Consider the following 16,809-nt stretch of genomic DNA (forward strand, 5'->3'; position numbering starts at 1 on the left):
GAAATCCTTCCTTAATTTTAAAATTGTAAGCCTTTTAAAAAGTAAGCCTTTAAAAAAAAAAAATGTTCACATTGTGTATATGAACTCTGCAACTTTTAAAGAATGAAGAATTAATTCGGAAAATAAGGGGAATTTTGTTTCATCTCGAATAAATTTGAATGCAAACATCTAACTGTGACCTTCACTTGAATTGGATTTTTTTTTTAATAAAATAATATCTGGTCTCTCTTTTACAAGGGTTACCTACCAATTAGAAGTCATGCAGTGTAAGTTGCACCTAGCCTGTTTTTATGTTTTTTTTTTTAATTAAAGTTTATAATTTGTGTTTTTAAATCAACTCGTCGTGTAATTTATAATAATGATTTAAATTTTTCACTGATCGGAAACTGGTGAATAGTTACTTTTTGCTCATATCTTTAATTCAATCTATCAAAAAACACATAATTGCTTAGATACCTAACTATAAAAGCCGCCTCTTAGTCACCTCACCAAATAAAGAAACCAACATTTTTTGCGCCGTCTTGAAAATGTACACTATTTCTTCATCAAATTCAGGTCAATAAGTCGTGTGGGTGTTAACTAACTAATATTTATCAAAGAAAAAACTACAAGAGTGACTCGCAAAAACTGAATTTGCTAACCTTACAGTTTGTTTTGAACATAGTAATTTTTATCAAACTAACAAGCTGAAATTTCATTAAAAAAAATCACTTTCCTATTGCTATTAAAAATAAAAATAAAAATTAAATGAAAAAACTAAATTTAATTTTTTAATATTTTTATCATTTATTATTTTCTTTTGGGAAAACTTAAAAAAAAATATAAAACAAACAAATGAATAGAAAAGAAATTCGTCAACATATAGGAAAAAAAGAACAGAAAGTAAAAAAGAATTTGAAAATAAAAAAAAGGAAAACGGAAAAAAAAACTGGGGGAAATGAGTGAAATATTTAGAAGCTAGGCAGTGCAACAGCTGAGGCTTTTTTTATAGGACAGAAGACTAAAAACTGAATTTTAAATTTTTAATCCTTAGTTGCAGTATGGGAAGTTGGGGCAGGTGTGAGGTGACACTCCGGCGGGGTATTGTCTTTCAGTCCAGCCTGGCAATGGTGGAGCAGCGACAGCACCATGACCGGCAGCGCCATCACAGAATGGATAGTTGGGGCAGCTTTGTGGATTCACTCCAGCTGGGTATTTGTCACCGCCAACGGATGGCGCCTGATATGGAGCTGGGTTCCATGATGGTTGTGGCTGGTTCCATTGTGGTTGAGGTTGTGGATTCCACTGTGGTTGGGGTTGATTCCATTGTGGCTGAGGTTGGTTCCATTGTGGTTGTGGTTGTGGATTCCAGGATGGAGCTGGAGCACCCCAGCTGGGCTGTTGGTTATGCAGGAGTGCATTATCACAGATTGGGAAACCAGGGCACTTTGATGGGTCCACTCCAGCTGGGAATTGAGCTGCTGGCGGATGCTGAGGAGCGGCAACCGCAATTGAGATGAGGGCTACAAGGGTCTGCAAGGACGAAGATGGCGGTTAGTTGGCTTATCCGTGCCAATGTATATTCCAAAGGTTCTGGTTACTTACCAATTTTGAGAACATTTTTGTAAATTTAAAAATTAATAATAAAAAAAAATAAGAATTGGACTATAGAGTTGTGTATTCTAAACTTCCAATTAGGCTTTCAGTCTGAAGTGAACTGTACGAGTGACCGTTTATGCTAACAACTTATATACCCGGAATAGTTTTTGTCTCTCCTCCGAGAATTGTAACACATATACAAATCGGGGCTGTGTAGCTATACCACGCCTTTAGCTTATGCTAGAGTGTGCTTGCCTAAGAGGTTAAAAATGTGGTTGCTGCAATTTACATTAAAGCCCCGACACTAAGACATTGGCAAGAGCTGGCTCTAGGGGCCAGTGGTGGGATACTTTCATTCACTTGTGCTCTAATTACCCTACTCCAAGTTTTGTTGTTTTACTGGTCGCCAACGTGCGCCACAGCGCTGCATGCCGTAAGCTAGCTAGCGCGAGCCATAACATGCACAAAGGTAAATCTCGCCATCGTTGTTGTCGTTGGTCGGTCGCCGTCGTACCGGAAGACAGAAAGCTCGCAAGTCTTGTGGTAGAGTTTGTTCTGTTGCTGTGCACTGTGAGACTCTATATCAGAGTTGCATTATACTGCAAGGGAATCAATTCGATTCCAATCCATTAATCTACATGTCCGTAGGCATTTAGTCACAGGTATCCGTTGCGCAGACGTACGTATTGAGCTTACCATTGACCCATAAGAACGGAGGAGAGTGAGTTGTTACTCTCTTTTAGTTGTTTATCTTTGAATATATTAATTTTTTGTAGAATAGTGAGGCCAACCACTTCGAAAAGTAGAAAAAAAAAAAATAAAAATTCAAGAAATTCAAATACCTACTTATAAGGGTAGCGTAGTATAGGTAAGGTATAATTGGTAAAAGGATTGAAAGTTCTAATTTACTTCGAAAAGTAGAAAAAAATAAAAATTCAAGAAATTCAAATACTCGTACCCACTTATAAGGGTAGCAGTATAGGTAATGCTTATAATTGGTAAAAGGATTGAAAGTTCTAATTTATTCGAATAACCAACAGGTTTTTGTTCTTACCATAAGGCAAACAGATCATAACACCTTAACCTTCAAATATTTTGACAAAATTATTAACTTTTTTTTTAGTTTTTATGACACATTTGATAACTTAAATAATTTTTGTAAAATTGATTCGTTAAATGTACGAATATCTATTTGAAGTATAGTGTTCTTAAAAAATTTAGATATTAAAATCACAACAAAAACATTACTGTTAAAAAAAAGAGCCAAGTTCTCCTATGTTGAAATTATGCTGACACAAAAAGTATTGAGATGTAAAAGTTAACCAAGTTCTAAAGTTTGGGTTCAAATTCGTATCAATAAAATTTTGATTGTTCTCTTGACAATTTTTCTTTTAATTACCGATTTTTAAAGTTATTTCAAAAATTATTGCCAAGTAAACAATCAAAATTTTATTGATACAAATTTGAATCCAAACTTTAGAACTTGGTACACTTTTACATCTCAATACTTTTTGTGCCAGCATAATTTCAACATAGGTGAACTTGGCTCTTTTTTTAACAGTAATGTTTTTGTTGTGATTTCACTACTTTTTGCAAGGTATGGCTGTAGAATTGAAAATCTCTATATTTGATAAAAATTCAGTGAAAATGGGCGGTTGCCACGCCCCCTGGCTGAAATTCTCAAATTTCAAATTTTTTCCTTTGTATAAACTACCATCTCTATCGTTCTACCAAATTTCAAGATTCTACGATAAAATCAGAAGTGCTCTATAATATTTGATGAAAATTCAGCGGAAATGGGCGGATGCCACGCCCCCTGAATTGAAAATCTCAAATTTTTTCCTTTGTATACACCACAAGTGTAAAACCGTGTAAAATTTCAAGTTTCTACGATATCGGGAAGTTCTCCATAATTTTGATGATCTGTCAGTGAGTCAGTTACGGTTTTTGCGATTTTTGAAGCCCTATATCTCAGAAACTACTCATCGTAGGAGGCTGAAATTTTGTGAGGTGTTTGGTTTTGACCAGCTCAACAAATGTAGCTAGCATCTTTGGTGTGGAAGTTAGGCGGGGGTCCAAAATGGCCTGAGTTGTTTCCTGTAAAAAAGGGTGTAGTGCCAAAGTTGCTAGAGAACTTGGCTGGGCACTACCTGGCCCCTTGATCAAACATTGAATTAGAAAAGATAGTGAGCAGCTTTAAGGGGTTATATGTACCTTGTTGTAATTTTGAAAAAAATAAAATAATTTTTTTTTATTGATACATATTAAAAATTGATACAGCAGTTAGTTTCCGAGAATATACGTATTTGTGAAGACTTTTTAACTAAGTATACATGGTTCCCAAAATTTTTAAACGCGTTTTGTGTAAATTTTGTGTAAAATTTAGGCTTCTTTGGGAAGCCGCCATTTTGTCAAAAATCAAAATTTTGACTATTCCTTCGTTCATTGCCTGCATTCTAGTACCCTGGAAATGAATCTTTTGGTTTTTTTTTTTAATTTTAGGTGATTTGGATCAGAGATATCTTGCTCACCGCCAGACACCTTTTTTTGGAGGTCGTCTAGGAGATCTACTACTTTTTTTTTAAAACACAGCGAATTATTTTAATACATTAACTTAGCTATATGTACTGTACATGTATTCTTTATGTTTATATAATTAAATGCCTCTTCACAAAAAATCCATAAAAAAGAACTTTTTCCGCACTTACAACTAGATATAGCCCCTTAAGTTCTACAACAGTTTAATCTTGAATTCAGGTATAAACGTACTCAAATACAGACATTCTTTTCTAAGCCGCACCTAATGAATGTTTAACGCATTACTTTTCTTTATTTTCCCCTCTGACTTTAATATTAAGAACTTAAAAAATGATTTTGAAATAATTGCCAAAATAATTGTTTGTGTTTTTGTTTATAGCGACTTGAGGTATTACAATTTTATCAAAAATTCGAGTCCCTACCAATTAGAATTGATGTTCTGGATCTCCTCAGGAGTTCTTACTGTGTTGTTAATGGAATCACTTGCTAGATTTTTGTCGCTGAACCTAATATACTAATGATAGGACTTCTGCGCTAGTTAAAAAAAACAACCATAAGGCTTTAATCCTTGTCCTCTGGAAGTCACTGACATTAGAGTTCCTAAACATCATGTTTACACGTTTGAGTTCACAAGTTATTATTGCTGTTGTTAAACTCTTTTTGAAGAATCCTTTGTAGCGCAAAAAAAGCATTCGAAATGTTTCAGCATGGAGATGATGGGGACATCCAAAAAAGTGGCTTTTGATGTTCGTCGATCTGTTCGTTCAGAACTTTTCCCATCGCGGAATCGGATAAACGGATTTTTTTTTCAAATCTATAATCTCTAATCAAATTTTAAAATTTGTTTTTTTTTTTTTTGACCTGTTTAGAACGGTTACCTCCCATACATAATTTTTGAACTTCTGCATTGTTTCGATTTTTTCGGTTTAACGATTTTGATAAAACTATTTCATGCCATAAAACTGAATTTTTTTTACCCCAAATAAGGAAAAATTGGTCTTGCCTGTATTTGCTTAAATTAACATATATTTTGGGGTTTCGAGCCTTATACAATTTGAATTTATTTTTTTTTAACTCACATTTGAGAGTACGCGCACAGTATATCTGTTTCCTAAAAAATGTCCTGTCCTGTCCTGTCTATTTCACACAACCATCTGATTTTTACTTGCGATATAGGTACTATAGGGCACGTTTAGGATTCGTAAAAAAATCGAACTTGAGATAACAATTTTACATGACATTATGATGATGGAGAATGCCAAAAAAGTGGGTCCGGCAATTCTGTCTGTCTGTGTGTCTGTCTCTATCTGGAGCTGCAGTCTAAACAAGTGAAGTGATTTTCTTCAAACTTAATAGTTAGCAGTTTTTGGTGATTCCCTAGAGGGGAAATTGAAATTTTTTTTTTTATGACCAAAACTAACGGTACCTGCGATATAACGGAAATACAAAAGTTAATTTTTTACAAAAACGGCTCTAACGATTTTGATTCAAATTTTTGTTTGTAGTATTACACATAAGAGCCAACTTTTTAAATAAAAAAAATATTTTTTGTACCGTTATTAACGGTACCTGTCATAGAATGGTTTTTTTCGTTTCTGAATATCTCGTACAACATTAACCCGATTTTAATGAAAATTTTTATACAAAAGTGTTTAAGTAAAGGTAATAAGGAAAATTTTCAAAAAACGCAATTTTGGATTTTTAAAAAATATTTCAAAATTTTTTTTTTGAAAATCAATTTTTTGAAAACGGATTAATGAAAAATTTTGAAATTTAGTTTTTATGTGTAAATTAATTATTTCTTCAAAATGGCATACCAACTATTTTTTGAAAAATGCTAGACATTTTTTATATATAAAAAATTATTTTTTAAAAAAACGGCTCCTATGATTTTCGAAATTTTTTTTCTAAAAATACATTTTTATACAAGTAATAAAATGCCATACTTGGTTTTTTTTTTAAACATCATTTAAAACGGTGTTTAATTAATTATAAAAACAGATTTTATTTTTTTACACTACCTTCATAGGTTCTTGAAAATATCAAATTTTTCCTAATTTTCTTAAATAAAAAGCTTTAACATTAGAGTTACTTTAAGCATAAGAGCAAGTACGTGCGACCCCAGTCGTGCATTTTATTTGAATTAAAAATGAGAAAAAAAGAAGTATCAAACGAGCGAGTGTTTAACCATAAATTAACATTTCAAATATTAAATATTCCATAGGTACTTTAATGAATAAGAGCAACTCAGTCTAACATTTTATTTTTTAAAACTGACTGGTAGCAAAAGTTTAAAAAAATTTTAAGTTCATACCTAAGCGGTCACTGGGGCGTATGTGAAACATTTATTTTTAACAGAATTTTTGTTGAGAAATAAGTTTTATTTCCTAACTAAATTAAAGCTTTATTCGGCCAGATATTATGGTGAACTATTCGGCCGAATACCGAATATCAAAAAACTAGGCCGAATACGAATACCGAATAGTGGCCGAATATTCGCGGCATGTCTACCATTATACCACGATATTTCTGTATTTCCTAAAAAATTATACTTAACAAATTGGAACAGTATTAAAAGCCAAAACAAATACTTACAATACCAGAACAAGACTGAAAATAAAATTTTCGGGAAACCTGAACTGACTGAATAGATTCGATTTTCTATAATTGAAAGTTTTTGAAAATTAAATTAAAAAAAATTATTTTACACATTTTTTCATTTATTTATTTTTATAACAAAAAATATAAAATGAATGAAACAGATTAATCGATCAGCATATTAAGTGAAGAAATGTGAACTTGAAAAGGATAAGGACATTTAAATAATGGATCTAAGTATTCTAAGGTCTGATGCTTTATACATAAGGATAGGAAGTCTACAAATTAAAATAACATTATAATCCTTAGTTGCAGTATGGGAAGTTAGGGCAGGAGTGAGGTGATACTCCAGCTGGGTATTGCCTCTCATTGTACCCTTGTAGTGGTGGAGCAGCAGTAGCTGGAGCAGCAGCATTATGACTGGCAGCACCATCACAGTATGGATAGTTGGGACAGCTTTTTGGGTCAACTCCAGCTGGGTATTTATCACCACCAGCACCGGATATTTCGTCACTTGATAAATGGTTTGATGGAGCCTGATATGCGGCAGGTTGTTGGTGATTCCATTGTTGCTGAGGTTGGGGCTGATTCCATTGTGGTTGAGATTGTGGCTGATTCCAGTGTTGTTGAGGTTCAGGTTGATTCCATTGCTGTTGAGGTTGTTGGTTCCACTGTTGTTGAGGTTGTTCCCATTGTGATTGTGACGGTTGTTGATTCCATGATGGAGCTGGAGTACTCCAACTGGCTGATGGCTGTTGGTTATGCAGAAGAGCATTATCACAAATTGGGAAACCTGGACATTTTGAAGGATCAACTCCAGCTGGGAATTGAGCAGCTGTGTGGTGTTGAGGAGCAGCAACTGCAACTGAGATAAGAGCAACAACGATCTGCAAAGAAGCGATACTTAGATTAAGTTTATCCAATAAACGTAATATTACTTACCAATTTTGAGAACATTTTGTAAATTTAAAAATAATTAAATTGAACTATAGAGTATAATTCTAAACTTCCAATTAGGCTTTCAGTCTAAAGTGAACTGTATGAATGATAATTTTTGCTAACAACTTTTATACCCCAAAATCTTTTGACACTCCTCCAAAGAATTTGTTACACATAGAAATCGACTCTTTTGTCTCTATGCCATATCCTAAGAGTCTAAAAAAATTGTTGGTACAATTAACAATTAAATTTATTACCATGACATTGGCAAGTTGCTTTAGGGGCCGGTCAATGGTGGGATACTTTCACGCATTTGTGATATAATTAACGTACTAGCAACTTGTTGTCTCAGTAAAGTTGAATATCTGAGGTAGTTTGGTTAACTTGGTAGTAATTTTTAAAAACAAAACAAAAATGACGTCATTGCCAAAAATTAAGTAACATGCGTTTATGCTATATCATTAATCAATTTATTCATTCTTAGACCAATTCTAAGGTCGATTGTTATACGACAAAAATCTCTTTAAGCTATGTTAAAAGGGGGTGTAGAACTATTACTTCCGTTGCTAGAAACTAGAAACTTGCGATAAAAATCGGTCGAACATTTGTACACCTGCTTTTGATATAATTATGACGCCTATTTTTGCTCTAGGGTGATATCTTTTTGAACTTTAAAGCCTTGCATATTAGTATTTAATTAATTAATTTATCCGAAGAAGAATTGGTGTTACCATACTTATCTAAAAAAAAAAAAAAACATAATGAAAATCAAAATTACACTGGTCAACAAAATTTAACTTTTTTTTTGCCACAAGAACCAAAATATACTTTTCTAGTATTTTTTGGGGTGCTGAATCCGAATCTGAAGTCAGAAAAATTTGATTGGCCTCGGTTTTTGAAATATTACCGTTAAAAAACGTCATTTTGGCTGTTTTCGAGGTTCTGTTTTTATGTGGGGTAGTTCATTATAAACAAATTTGTAACGGTTATTATAAGAACAGATATTCTTTTTCAAAAACTGTTTAAATTTTCCCGATATCTCTTTTATTGCTCGAGATATTTAAAGTTTCATTTAATAAGGCAAAGAGAAACTAAACTTAATCTAAAGTTTTAGTCACTGGTCACAGCATTTTTGCCACAAGAACCAAAATATACTTTTCTGAAGGTTTTCGAGTTGCTGAACTCAAATCCGCAATCGAAAAAATTCTATTAGATTCCGTTCTTGAAATATAACCGTTATAAAAAAAACCCTTTTTTTGCATTTTTTTCTGATTGTGGATTCGAATTCAGCAACTCAAAAACCTTCAGAAAAGTATATTTTGGTTCTTGTGGCAAAAAATGTTTAATTTGGTTGGCCTGTGTTCTTTTTGATTCAAAGACCGATACTTAAATTTTAAATATCTCGGGATGTAAAAGAGATGTCGAACATTTTTGAAAGAATAAAACCAGTTCTTACAGGCACCGTTACAAATTAATTCATAATGAACTACCCCACATAAAAACATAGCCTCGAAAACAGCCAAAATGACGTTTTTTGACATTTTCTGATGGTAATATTTTAAAAACGGAGGCCAATAACAATTTTTTGACTTCAGATTCGAGTTCAGCACAGCAAAAACTACTTAAAAAAAGTATATTTTGGTTGTTGTGGCATAAACCTTGTTGACCAGTGTTATTTGAAAAATGAGTTATTTTCGTAAAAAACAATTACTGACAATTTAGGTGTTATCAGTTTTTAAGTATACGACTTTTGGTATTCGCTCAAAATATCATTTTGGTAATTTCTAATAGTTGCTGTCAAAATTTTTTTTGCTTAAATTCAGAATAATTATGTATTTTATTTTTGTATTGCTGAAAAAAAAAAATATAAATTCAGAATAGTTTTCAGCATCAAACAAAAAAAAAAAAACATTGAGGCCCAGTTTATTCACTCTCCATTAAATTTAAAGTCTCCATTAAAAATGAAAAATCTGTCAAATCGCATACATATTTTAAAATTTCCCTTTTTAAATGGTGACTTTAAATTTAATGGAGTGTGAATAAATTGGGCCTAAGTTATCAAATCAATCACATCAAAAATTTCCACTTAAAAAAATTTAACAAATGAGGGATAATAGGTATAATATAGAGCTGCTATCTCTTGTAGCACACAAAAAAGACCTCTTCTGGTCACACTAAATTTTTGGGTGGTGATTGGTAGGTGAAAACTTTATTGCTTGGCTTGTTGTTGGTTTTGGTGTCATAATTTGCGGTCCCCCAAGCATTATTATTTTTTTTTTTTAATTGTTTCTTTTTGTTTTGTCGAAATACCATTAACGTATCGATTGATGATTTGGCGTTGGTTATATGGAATAAAAAGACACTGGCGGCAGTGCTAGTGGCGAGGGAGGTTTGCAATATGGTGAAAAAAAAGTCGTTAGCTTTGAATTCGAAAGCATTTGCAATTTTTTTGTTTTTGTTATTATTATTTGTTCGATGTCAATCGGGTCAGTATGAAATGTAGAACAAACTTATACTCAAGGTCAGAAAACAGGCTTTAGGGTGGTCACCACTCGATGTGGTTGGTATAAGTTGTCGCGCTTTTTCCATTACTTCCTCGACTTGACCTGTGGTCAATTGGTAGCGGCGAGTGTGGTTTAAAAGTAAAAGTCGTTCAGGCCAGTATAGTATGTAGTATATATATAATGTCTGTAGGTACTTGGATTGTTCGAATGTGGCCTGCCTAATGGAAGAACAGGTCAGACGACATTCTGATGGTGTACCTATACTTTTGTTTGTTGCTGGACGCGAGTTCATGGTTTGTTGAAGGAATTGATTTAAAAATTAACTTCTTTTTTTTTATAAAGACCAAGGGTAGTTTACATTTTTTTGTTGTACCAAAGTGACGATACATTAATCATGTGATGAATGAGGAGGCACAACTAAAGTCAACAATCCAACATCATAATTTCATGGTTAAACAAGTTATTCAGTACGTTTCCGTTCGGATACAATTAATTTTACCTATATATAAAGAGTGTAAGGTGCAAGCTGGTTTCAGTTTTTTTAGAAGCAAGAAGCTAGGTGATTATATTCACATGTTACCTAAGGAAATTATTTCCTGACTAAATATAACTTTGTTTGGAGAAACTTTAATAGAAATTATATTTAATTGTGAATTTCATTGACATATCATATCTTTATCTAAATCAAAATATGAAGCACCTTAAAATAATCTTATATGAATAGCAAAATATTATTTATTAATGTTTCTTTCAAAACAAAAAAAAACATTGATCTTTTAAAATTAAAAAAAAATATTTAACCGAAAAAATATTTGCTCTAGTCAGGATATTGTGAGCTTATATTTGAGAGATAATTCCAGAAGTCGTTAATGACGAAGTTAATGAAACCAATGGTCGATAAAATAAGTAATAATATGTTATTTGTTTGGAATATACCTATTACCGAATTAATAATTTTTATTTTATTAACAAAATTCTTACTCTTCAAAATCTGTTCAAGGATAAATGTGTATTCAAAAGTATCCTTTAAGATATTTTTATGTGTATATTAGCTTTTAAGAGGTTTTAGATGTTTTTCATTTTCATTTGTTCTTGATTGTTTGTTTAAAGTCAAAACACTCCAAAAATAGGGAAGATGTGGTTGGTCTCAGGTTTCTTACTGATATGAAGTGCATTTTTTATCACAAAGCTAATTTGTTAATCAATTGTCGTCTATTTGTCTGTAAATAATATCTTACTGGCAAAGTATTCATGCGTAAGTCTAAACCACAAACTAGTGTTATAATTTTCTGCGAAAGTAGGTTGAAAGGACATTTATCCTTTTTTATTGTGCATTCTATTAACATCGTTATTAAAACACTCATTAATACTTTGCACATCCATAACAATCCACTTAAACATTTGCATTAAACACTTTTGAATTGAATACGATTAAGAGGTACGCGTACTAACTGAATTCATGTATTCTAGGGTCAATTTTTCAAAGTTCAGAGTAAGTTAAACCTGCAAATTTTTTAAGCCTATATTAATAAAAAATAAAATGCACGACTGGGGTCGCACGTACTTGCTCTTGCAGTTCAAAGCACTTTTATGTTAGTTTACTTGTAGATTTTAGGAGCTGGCCTTATATAAATAAAAAAAAATTGATATCGGAGAAGAGCCGACATTTAAGGCAAAATTTTGTTAAATGAAAAAAAAAAAAAATGTATTTGACTTTTTTTGGAAAAAATAAAATTGCATTTGCTTTGAATATTACGCCTGCAAAGTACTCTTTCTAAACGAGATATAAAAAAAAAAAAAAACAAAAAAAAAACAATTTTCAGAATTCCATAAAAATCATCTGTACCAAATTTGAAGAAAATCCGTCCACCCGTTTAGGTTGTGGAAATGTGTACAGATGGACGCACAGACGGACGGACGCAATTGCGAGACCCACTTTTTCGGAATTCTCCATCATCGTAATGTTGGTTTTGATTAAAACCTCAAAAAAAAAAAAAAAAAAAAACAAAGCGACAAATAAACAGGATTTTTTTACTTAACTCAAAGTTGACTCAGCAAAATAGATGAGTATACTCACGGCTTTTTAAAATTTTGGATTGAAAAATGGGTCTTAAAGAATCTCTTTTTAGAAATAAAACAAATTAGTAACTGGAAAAATATTGCACTACCATACAAAAATGCAATCATTTTTCTTCATGTTATTGCAAACAAATCTTTCTGATGCATTCAAGTTATTAACACTTGTCAGAGGCTTGCTAAGTTTGACATGTAAGAATTTTTGCCCCACCCCAAATGTCAATTCATTTAATTTTTAGGAAAACATCTACATTATGGTGTTTGATCAAATTAGATCATGTTGATGTTTTGTCGTGTGTATCAAAATGTTAATGTTAACTGATCCTATTATAATATAAACTAAAGCTTAAAAACAATTTTAAATTGAGGAATAAAACAAGAATGCATTTAATATCCAGCAGCAAAATTGTTTAAGCTATTTTTGTTTTAAAAACGTACATTGGGGTGTATACGTAACTTTTCTTAAACAATTTTTCAATTTCGAAAATTTACCATTTTAAATTTTGCGTGGATGGGTTTTCGACGGCATTTTGCTTGTTTTAGCTTTGGGCATTTTGTTTGCATGTCAAGCAGTGCCAGTAGATGAACCGTCTTAACTTTGTTAAAAATCTTTCATAAAAAACAACTGCTATTTCATTTTGACTAGTAGTAGCAAAAAATTCAAATTTAGAAAGCAAGGATAGACGTAACACCAATTTTGAGAATGAAGGTACGAGTATAACAAAAGCTTTCCGTAGAAGTCCTTTACTAACATAACTAAAAATATACCTACCTCTATTAGATAGTGAACCAAATTATATTTTATCTCATTCTTGAAAATACTAATTTGTTTCAACTGTTGAATTGAAAAAAAAAATCTGTTTAAGTTTTCCCTGAATAAGAAAATAATCCATGGTTAATGTATTTATAACTTCTCATTACTTTTGATTCTTATACTCTTTTTAACATTTTTGACAAAAAAAAAAACTAAAACAAATATTTAACACTATCAACCTTTCAACTTTCATGCTTTTATCACAAGTGATCAATTGAGTTCTTTTGTAATGCATAGACAAAGGCTATTCTAAATGAATTGATTGGTATACTGGGGCGTATACGTACTATTTTATTTTCCTACTCAATTATCAAACATGTCTGTTTTCTATCACGCTCATTGAATTATTATTCAAATTTAAAATATGTTTCCCTATTTTTGTTGCATATTGTACTCTATCCTAAAATTTTCTTTTATTTGGTCAATTTGAGACCTTTTTTTTATAAATATTATGGCTTTTACAGGTTAATAGTCAAGTTCAGTTCGTAATTTTCTTAAATATTCAAGAGATAATTAATATATATTATATATAATATAAATATATATATATAAACATTTCAACATAGCCGAAACGTTGAGAAAAAATAAAAATAGAAGATTGTTTTATCACACTGCAAAACTCGAAACATATTTATAAAAAAGGTCACCCGTTGTTAAAATAGAAAAAAATTTAGAAAAGAGTACAGTATACAATAAACCAGAGGTAAATTATCTTAGAATTTTAATCATATCGTTATGAAGAAAAAAAAAAAACGTTACACATACACCCCAGTGCACCAAACAAAAAATTCTTTTTTAAGTATTTTCGGGGGTTAAAATTTACATAAATTGGATTGGTATCACAGTAACACAAACTATCTATAAGTAAAATGATAAATCATAGCCTATGAGAACGAACTACAAAAAAAGAAAAAAATATTATTCTTGTCGATTTTAAATTTTATGACCATTTTTTTTTTTAATTTAATTTTTTTTCAAATTGAGTCTTAAAGAGTTTGGCACGTGACTGTAGACCCCATTTGTTTATTTTTTGTTTTGTTTTAATTAAAAAGTGAAATAAAAAAACCTACATTAAAAAGGTCAGTGCAAAAAAAATAAGCAAAAATTAGCATTAAACCCACCTTAATTCGATTAATTCAAATTCAATTAAAACATTCAATAAGACATTACCTCAATTATTAAAGAAAAAAAATGAATATTTGATTCTATAACAAAAGTTCATAAAAAAAACCTATTGAATTCAAAGTCTATTTAAAAAAAACCGATAAGCTACCTGTTACATTGAGGCAAAATGACTCTATCAATATGTCTAGCTTAACGTTAGTTTAATGGTGATCTGATCATAAACTTGAAAACAATTTCTATCTTAATATTTAATTGTCCGTTATAATGAAGTATAAAAAGCATTTAAAAAAAACTTCTAATGTGCCGCAGACTTAATAAAGCAACGCCATCGATTGGAAGTTTAAAATTTATGATACAAACCAGTTTTTTCAGCCCTCGTCTATGTTTTTTTTTTTACTAAGCGTGACCAAGTATAGAGTTCCAATTAGGTGTTCATAATTTTAATTTTAATGTGAGCGTACCTTGCCTTTATGTAGTTTAACTTTTTTTTTCTCTCTTAACTGAGCACCCATAATAACAATAATCCATGGAATGCATCAATACCAAAGTTTCAAGAACATGACGCATGCTTCTCCGTCTGTATACAATGATCCAGAGGTCGGCAGTCGAGATTCCATATAAAATTGGTTTTCACTGTCGTAATTTCTCTTAGATCTCAACTATTTGCAATGGCAACGCATATTTCGAATTCATGTGGGCTGAGAGCTGCACTGCAATGGTGCAACTTATTATAACGTTCTTAATGTTACTTTGCGTCGCTTGTCCCCGGTTTTGTGCAATTTTGTGTTTTTTGTTGCTATAACAAATCTGTGGTGGAATGTGTAAGTGGACGAAACTTGTGGTTGAATTCTGTGTGTGCAACCTCTATAAGGTGTAACAATATCTATCTACTGGAGCTGCAAAACACGTTGCCCTTGATCACTGGTCCGGAAAAGTTTCAAAAGATTTTTTTTCAATGGCTGGTTTTATGGAAAGTGCGCATTCACAGGCCTGGTTGTACGAACTTCCGGAAGGAAATTCTTTTGAGACATTTTTACATTTTAAACCTAAACAAAAAAGAATGATGCAAACGGTACCTTAAGAAAAAGAAATTTCTCCCTCTGGCAGTTGTTAGTGAAAGACAATCTGAAATCACTTAATATCCAATCCCACAATATTCAACATGAGCCCTTAACTAACACAACAGCTGTGAATTAAAATATGGCAGGTAGTAGCTTTTATAGAGCTTGTATAGAGCTTGCTTGAAAAAAAAATTGCTTATAGAAGTTCGAACTTGATTGACAACTGTTAAAATACTGTTAAAGAATACTTAACCAAAGAAATCTTATTTTTCGGATAAGCTTCAGTTAGTGAACTTATAGAAGTTAAGGGACTTGGTAAACAAGCTTCTATAACGACTATATAATTTTTTCGATAACACCTTAAAATCTCTTGATGAGGAAGCTTTAAAGAAATAAGAAATTACCAAGTTTTGTATTGCTTTTTTGATTTTGACCTTGAATAATCTAAAAGAGCTATACAAGCTCTTCCGAAGCTACCTGTCAAATCTCAAAGTTTCGATAGAACATCGGTAAAACTTCATTTAAGCTTTTTATAGACCTTATAAGGACATTGTTATAAAGGGTCCAACTTGTAAAGCGTTCTCTTTTTCCAAGCTCAACAACCTACTTAAAATTTAACAGAAACTGAAATATAGCTCCTACCGAAGCTAAAATGTTAGACCCTACTTCTTTGAGAGGTTGCAAAGTGCTACTTGTTTTTTACAAGTGATTTTCAATTTAACACATTTTCAACGAAATCAATGCAATTCCCATTTACTCGGGCAGAAGAGCATGAGTAGTTCAAGTAGTAAATGTACTAGATTATCTTCTCATGAGTAAACTACAACATCCAAAGGAACGGGGCCATTGAATCACAATACAACATTTGAGGTTAAGTATAGTCAAAAGTGAAAAAAAAATATTCTGTATGAAAAAAAACATAATACGCAGTTCATTCAGAGGTGGTAGATTTTCCAATGAGTACATCATTAGTTAATCTAGTACTAGCATATTCACATGGCCCTCCGAGTAGATGGGAATATGTGGTTTGAAGTACTAGATTATCTAAGTTTTCATCTATGTACTCCTGAGTACTTTTTCACTTTCAAAGTAACAGGGTTATTATTAGTCTAAATTGTACTAGATTGCCTTCAATCATTTTGTACGAGTAAAAAAGACACCTTCTCATTTGAAAGATGACAGCTGATCCGTCATTAATAAGTGTGGAGACTTCTCCAAATAATCTTGTGCAGTTCCCAACTTCTCCAAATAAGCTTGTACAATTGCCAACCTGTCAAATATCCGAACTTTTTGGTAATAGAGGAACATTTTACAACTTTTTGAGTCTGCAATAATAAATTCAGAACCAATTTTCGTAAAGGCCCAAATCAATACAAATCCACCCCTATCAAAATTAACATATCTGATGTCAGTCAAAAGCTCTAAAAAAAAGCCAGAAACCAGTGTTTTTCATTGTGCATTTCCCATCGATTTAGTGTCAACAATATATGACTGAGAGGTAAACAGCTAATATAGAAGAAAACGGGTATTTAGGAAAACATCCCCTCGCATAATGAGTTTATAACTTGGCCATATA

At 31.8% G+C, this 16,809-nt stretch overlaps 2 protein-coding genes across 2 annotated transcripts; both read right to left on the reverse strand.

The window, feature by feature from the left end:
- Window positions 1–761: 761 nt before the first annotated feature.
- On the reverse strand, window positions 762–1,740 carry LOC129905596 (cuticle protein 1-like). Its single transcript, XM_055981110.1, has 2 exons — window positions 1,585–1,740; window positions 762–1,512 (listed from the first exon to the last, which is right to left on the reverse strand). Exons 1-2 carry the CDS (start codon window positions 1,597–1,599, stop codon window positions 1,030–1,032), a joined length of 498 nt encoding a protein of 165 aa, XP_055837085.1. The 5' UTR covers window positions 1,600–1,740; the 3' UTR covers window positions 762–1,029.
- Window positions 1,741–6,878: 5,138 nt separating this feature from the next.
- LOC129906412 (uncharacterized) lies at window positions 6,879–7,746 on the reverse strand. The gene is made up of 2 exons (XM_055982174.1): window positions 7,657–7,746; window positions 6,879–7,601 (listed from the first exon to the last, which is right to left on the reverse strand). Exons 1-2 carry the CDS (start codon window positions 7,669–7,671, stop codon window positions 7,020–7,022), a joined length of 597 nt encoding a protein of 198 aa, XP_055838149.1. The 5' UTR covers window positions 7,672–7,746; the 3' UTR covers window positions 6,879–7,019.
- Window positions 7,747–16,809: the final 9,063 nt, after the last annotated feature.

This window comes from Episyrphus balteatus, chromosome 1 (assembly GCF_945859705.1).
Source record: "Episyrphus balteatus chromosome 1, idEpiBalt1.1, whole genome shotgun sequence".
Taxonomy (NCBI): Eukaryota; Metazoa; Arthropoda; class Insecta; order Diptera; family Syrphidae; genus Episyrphus; species Episyrphus balteatus.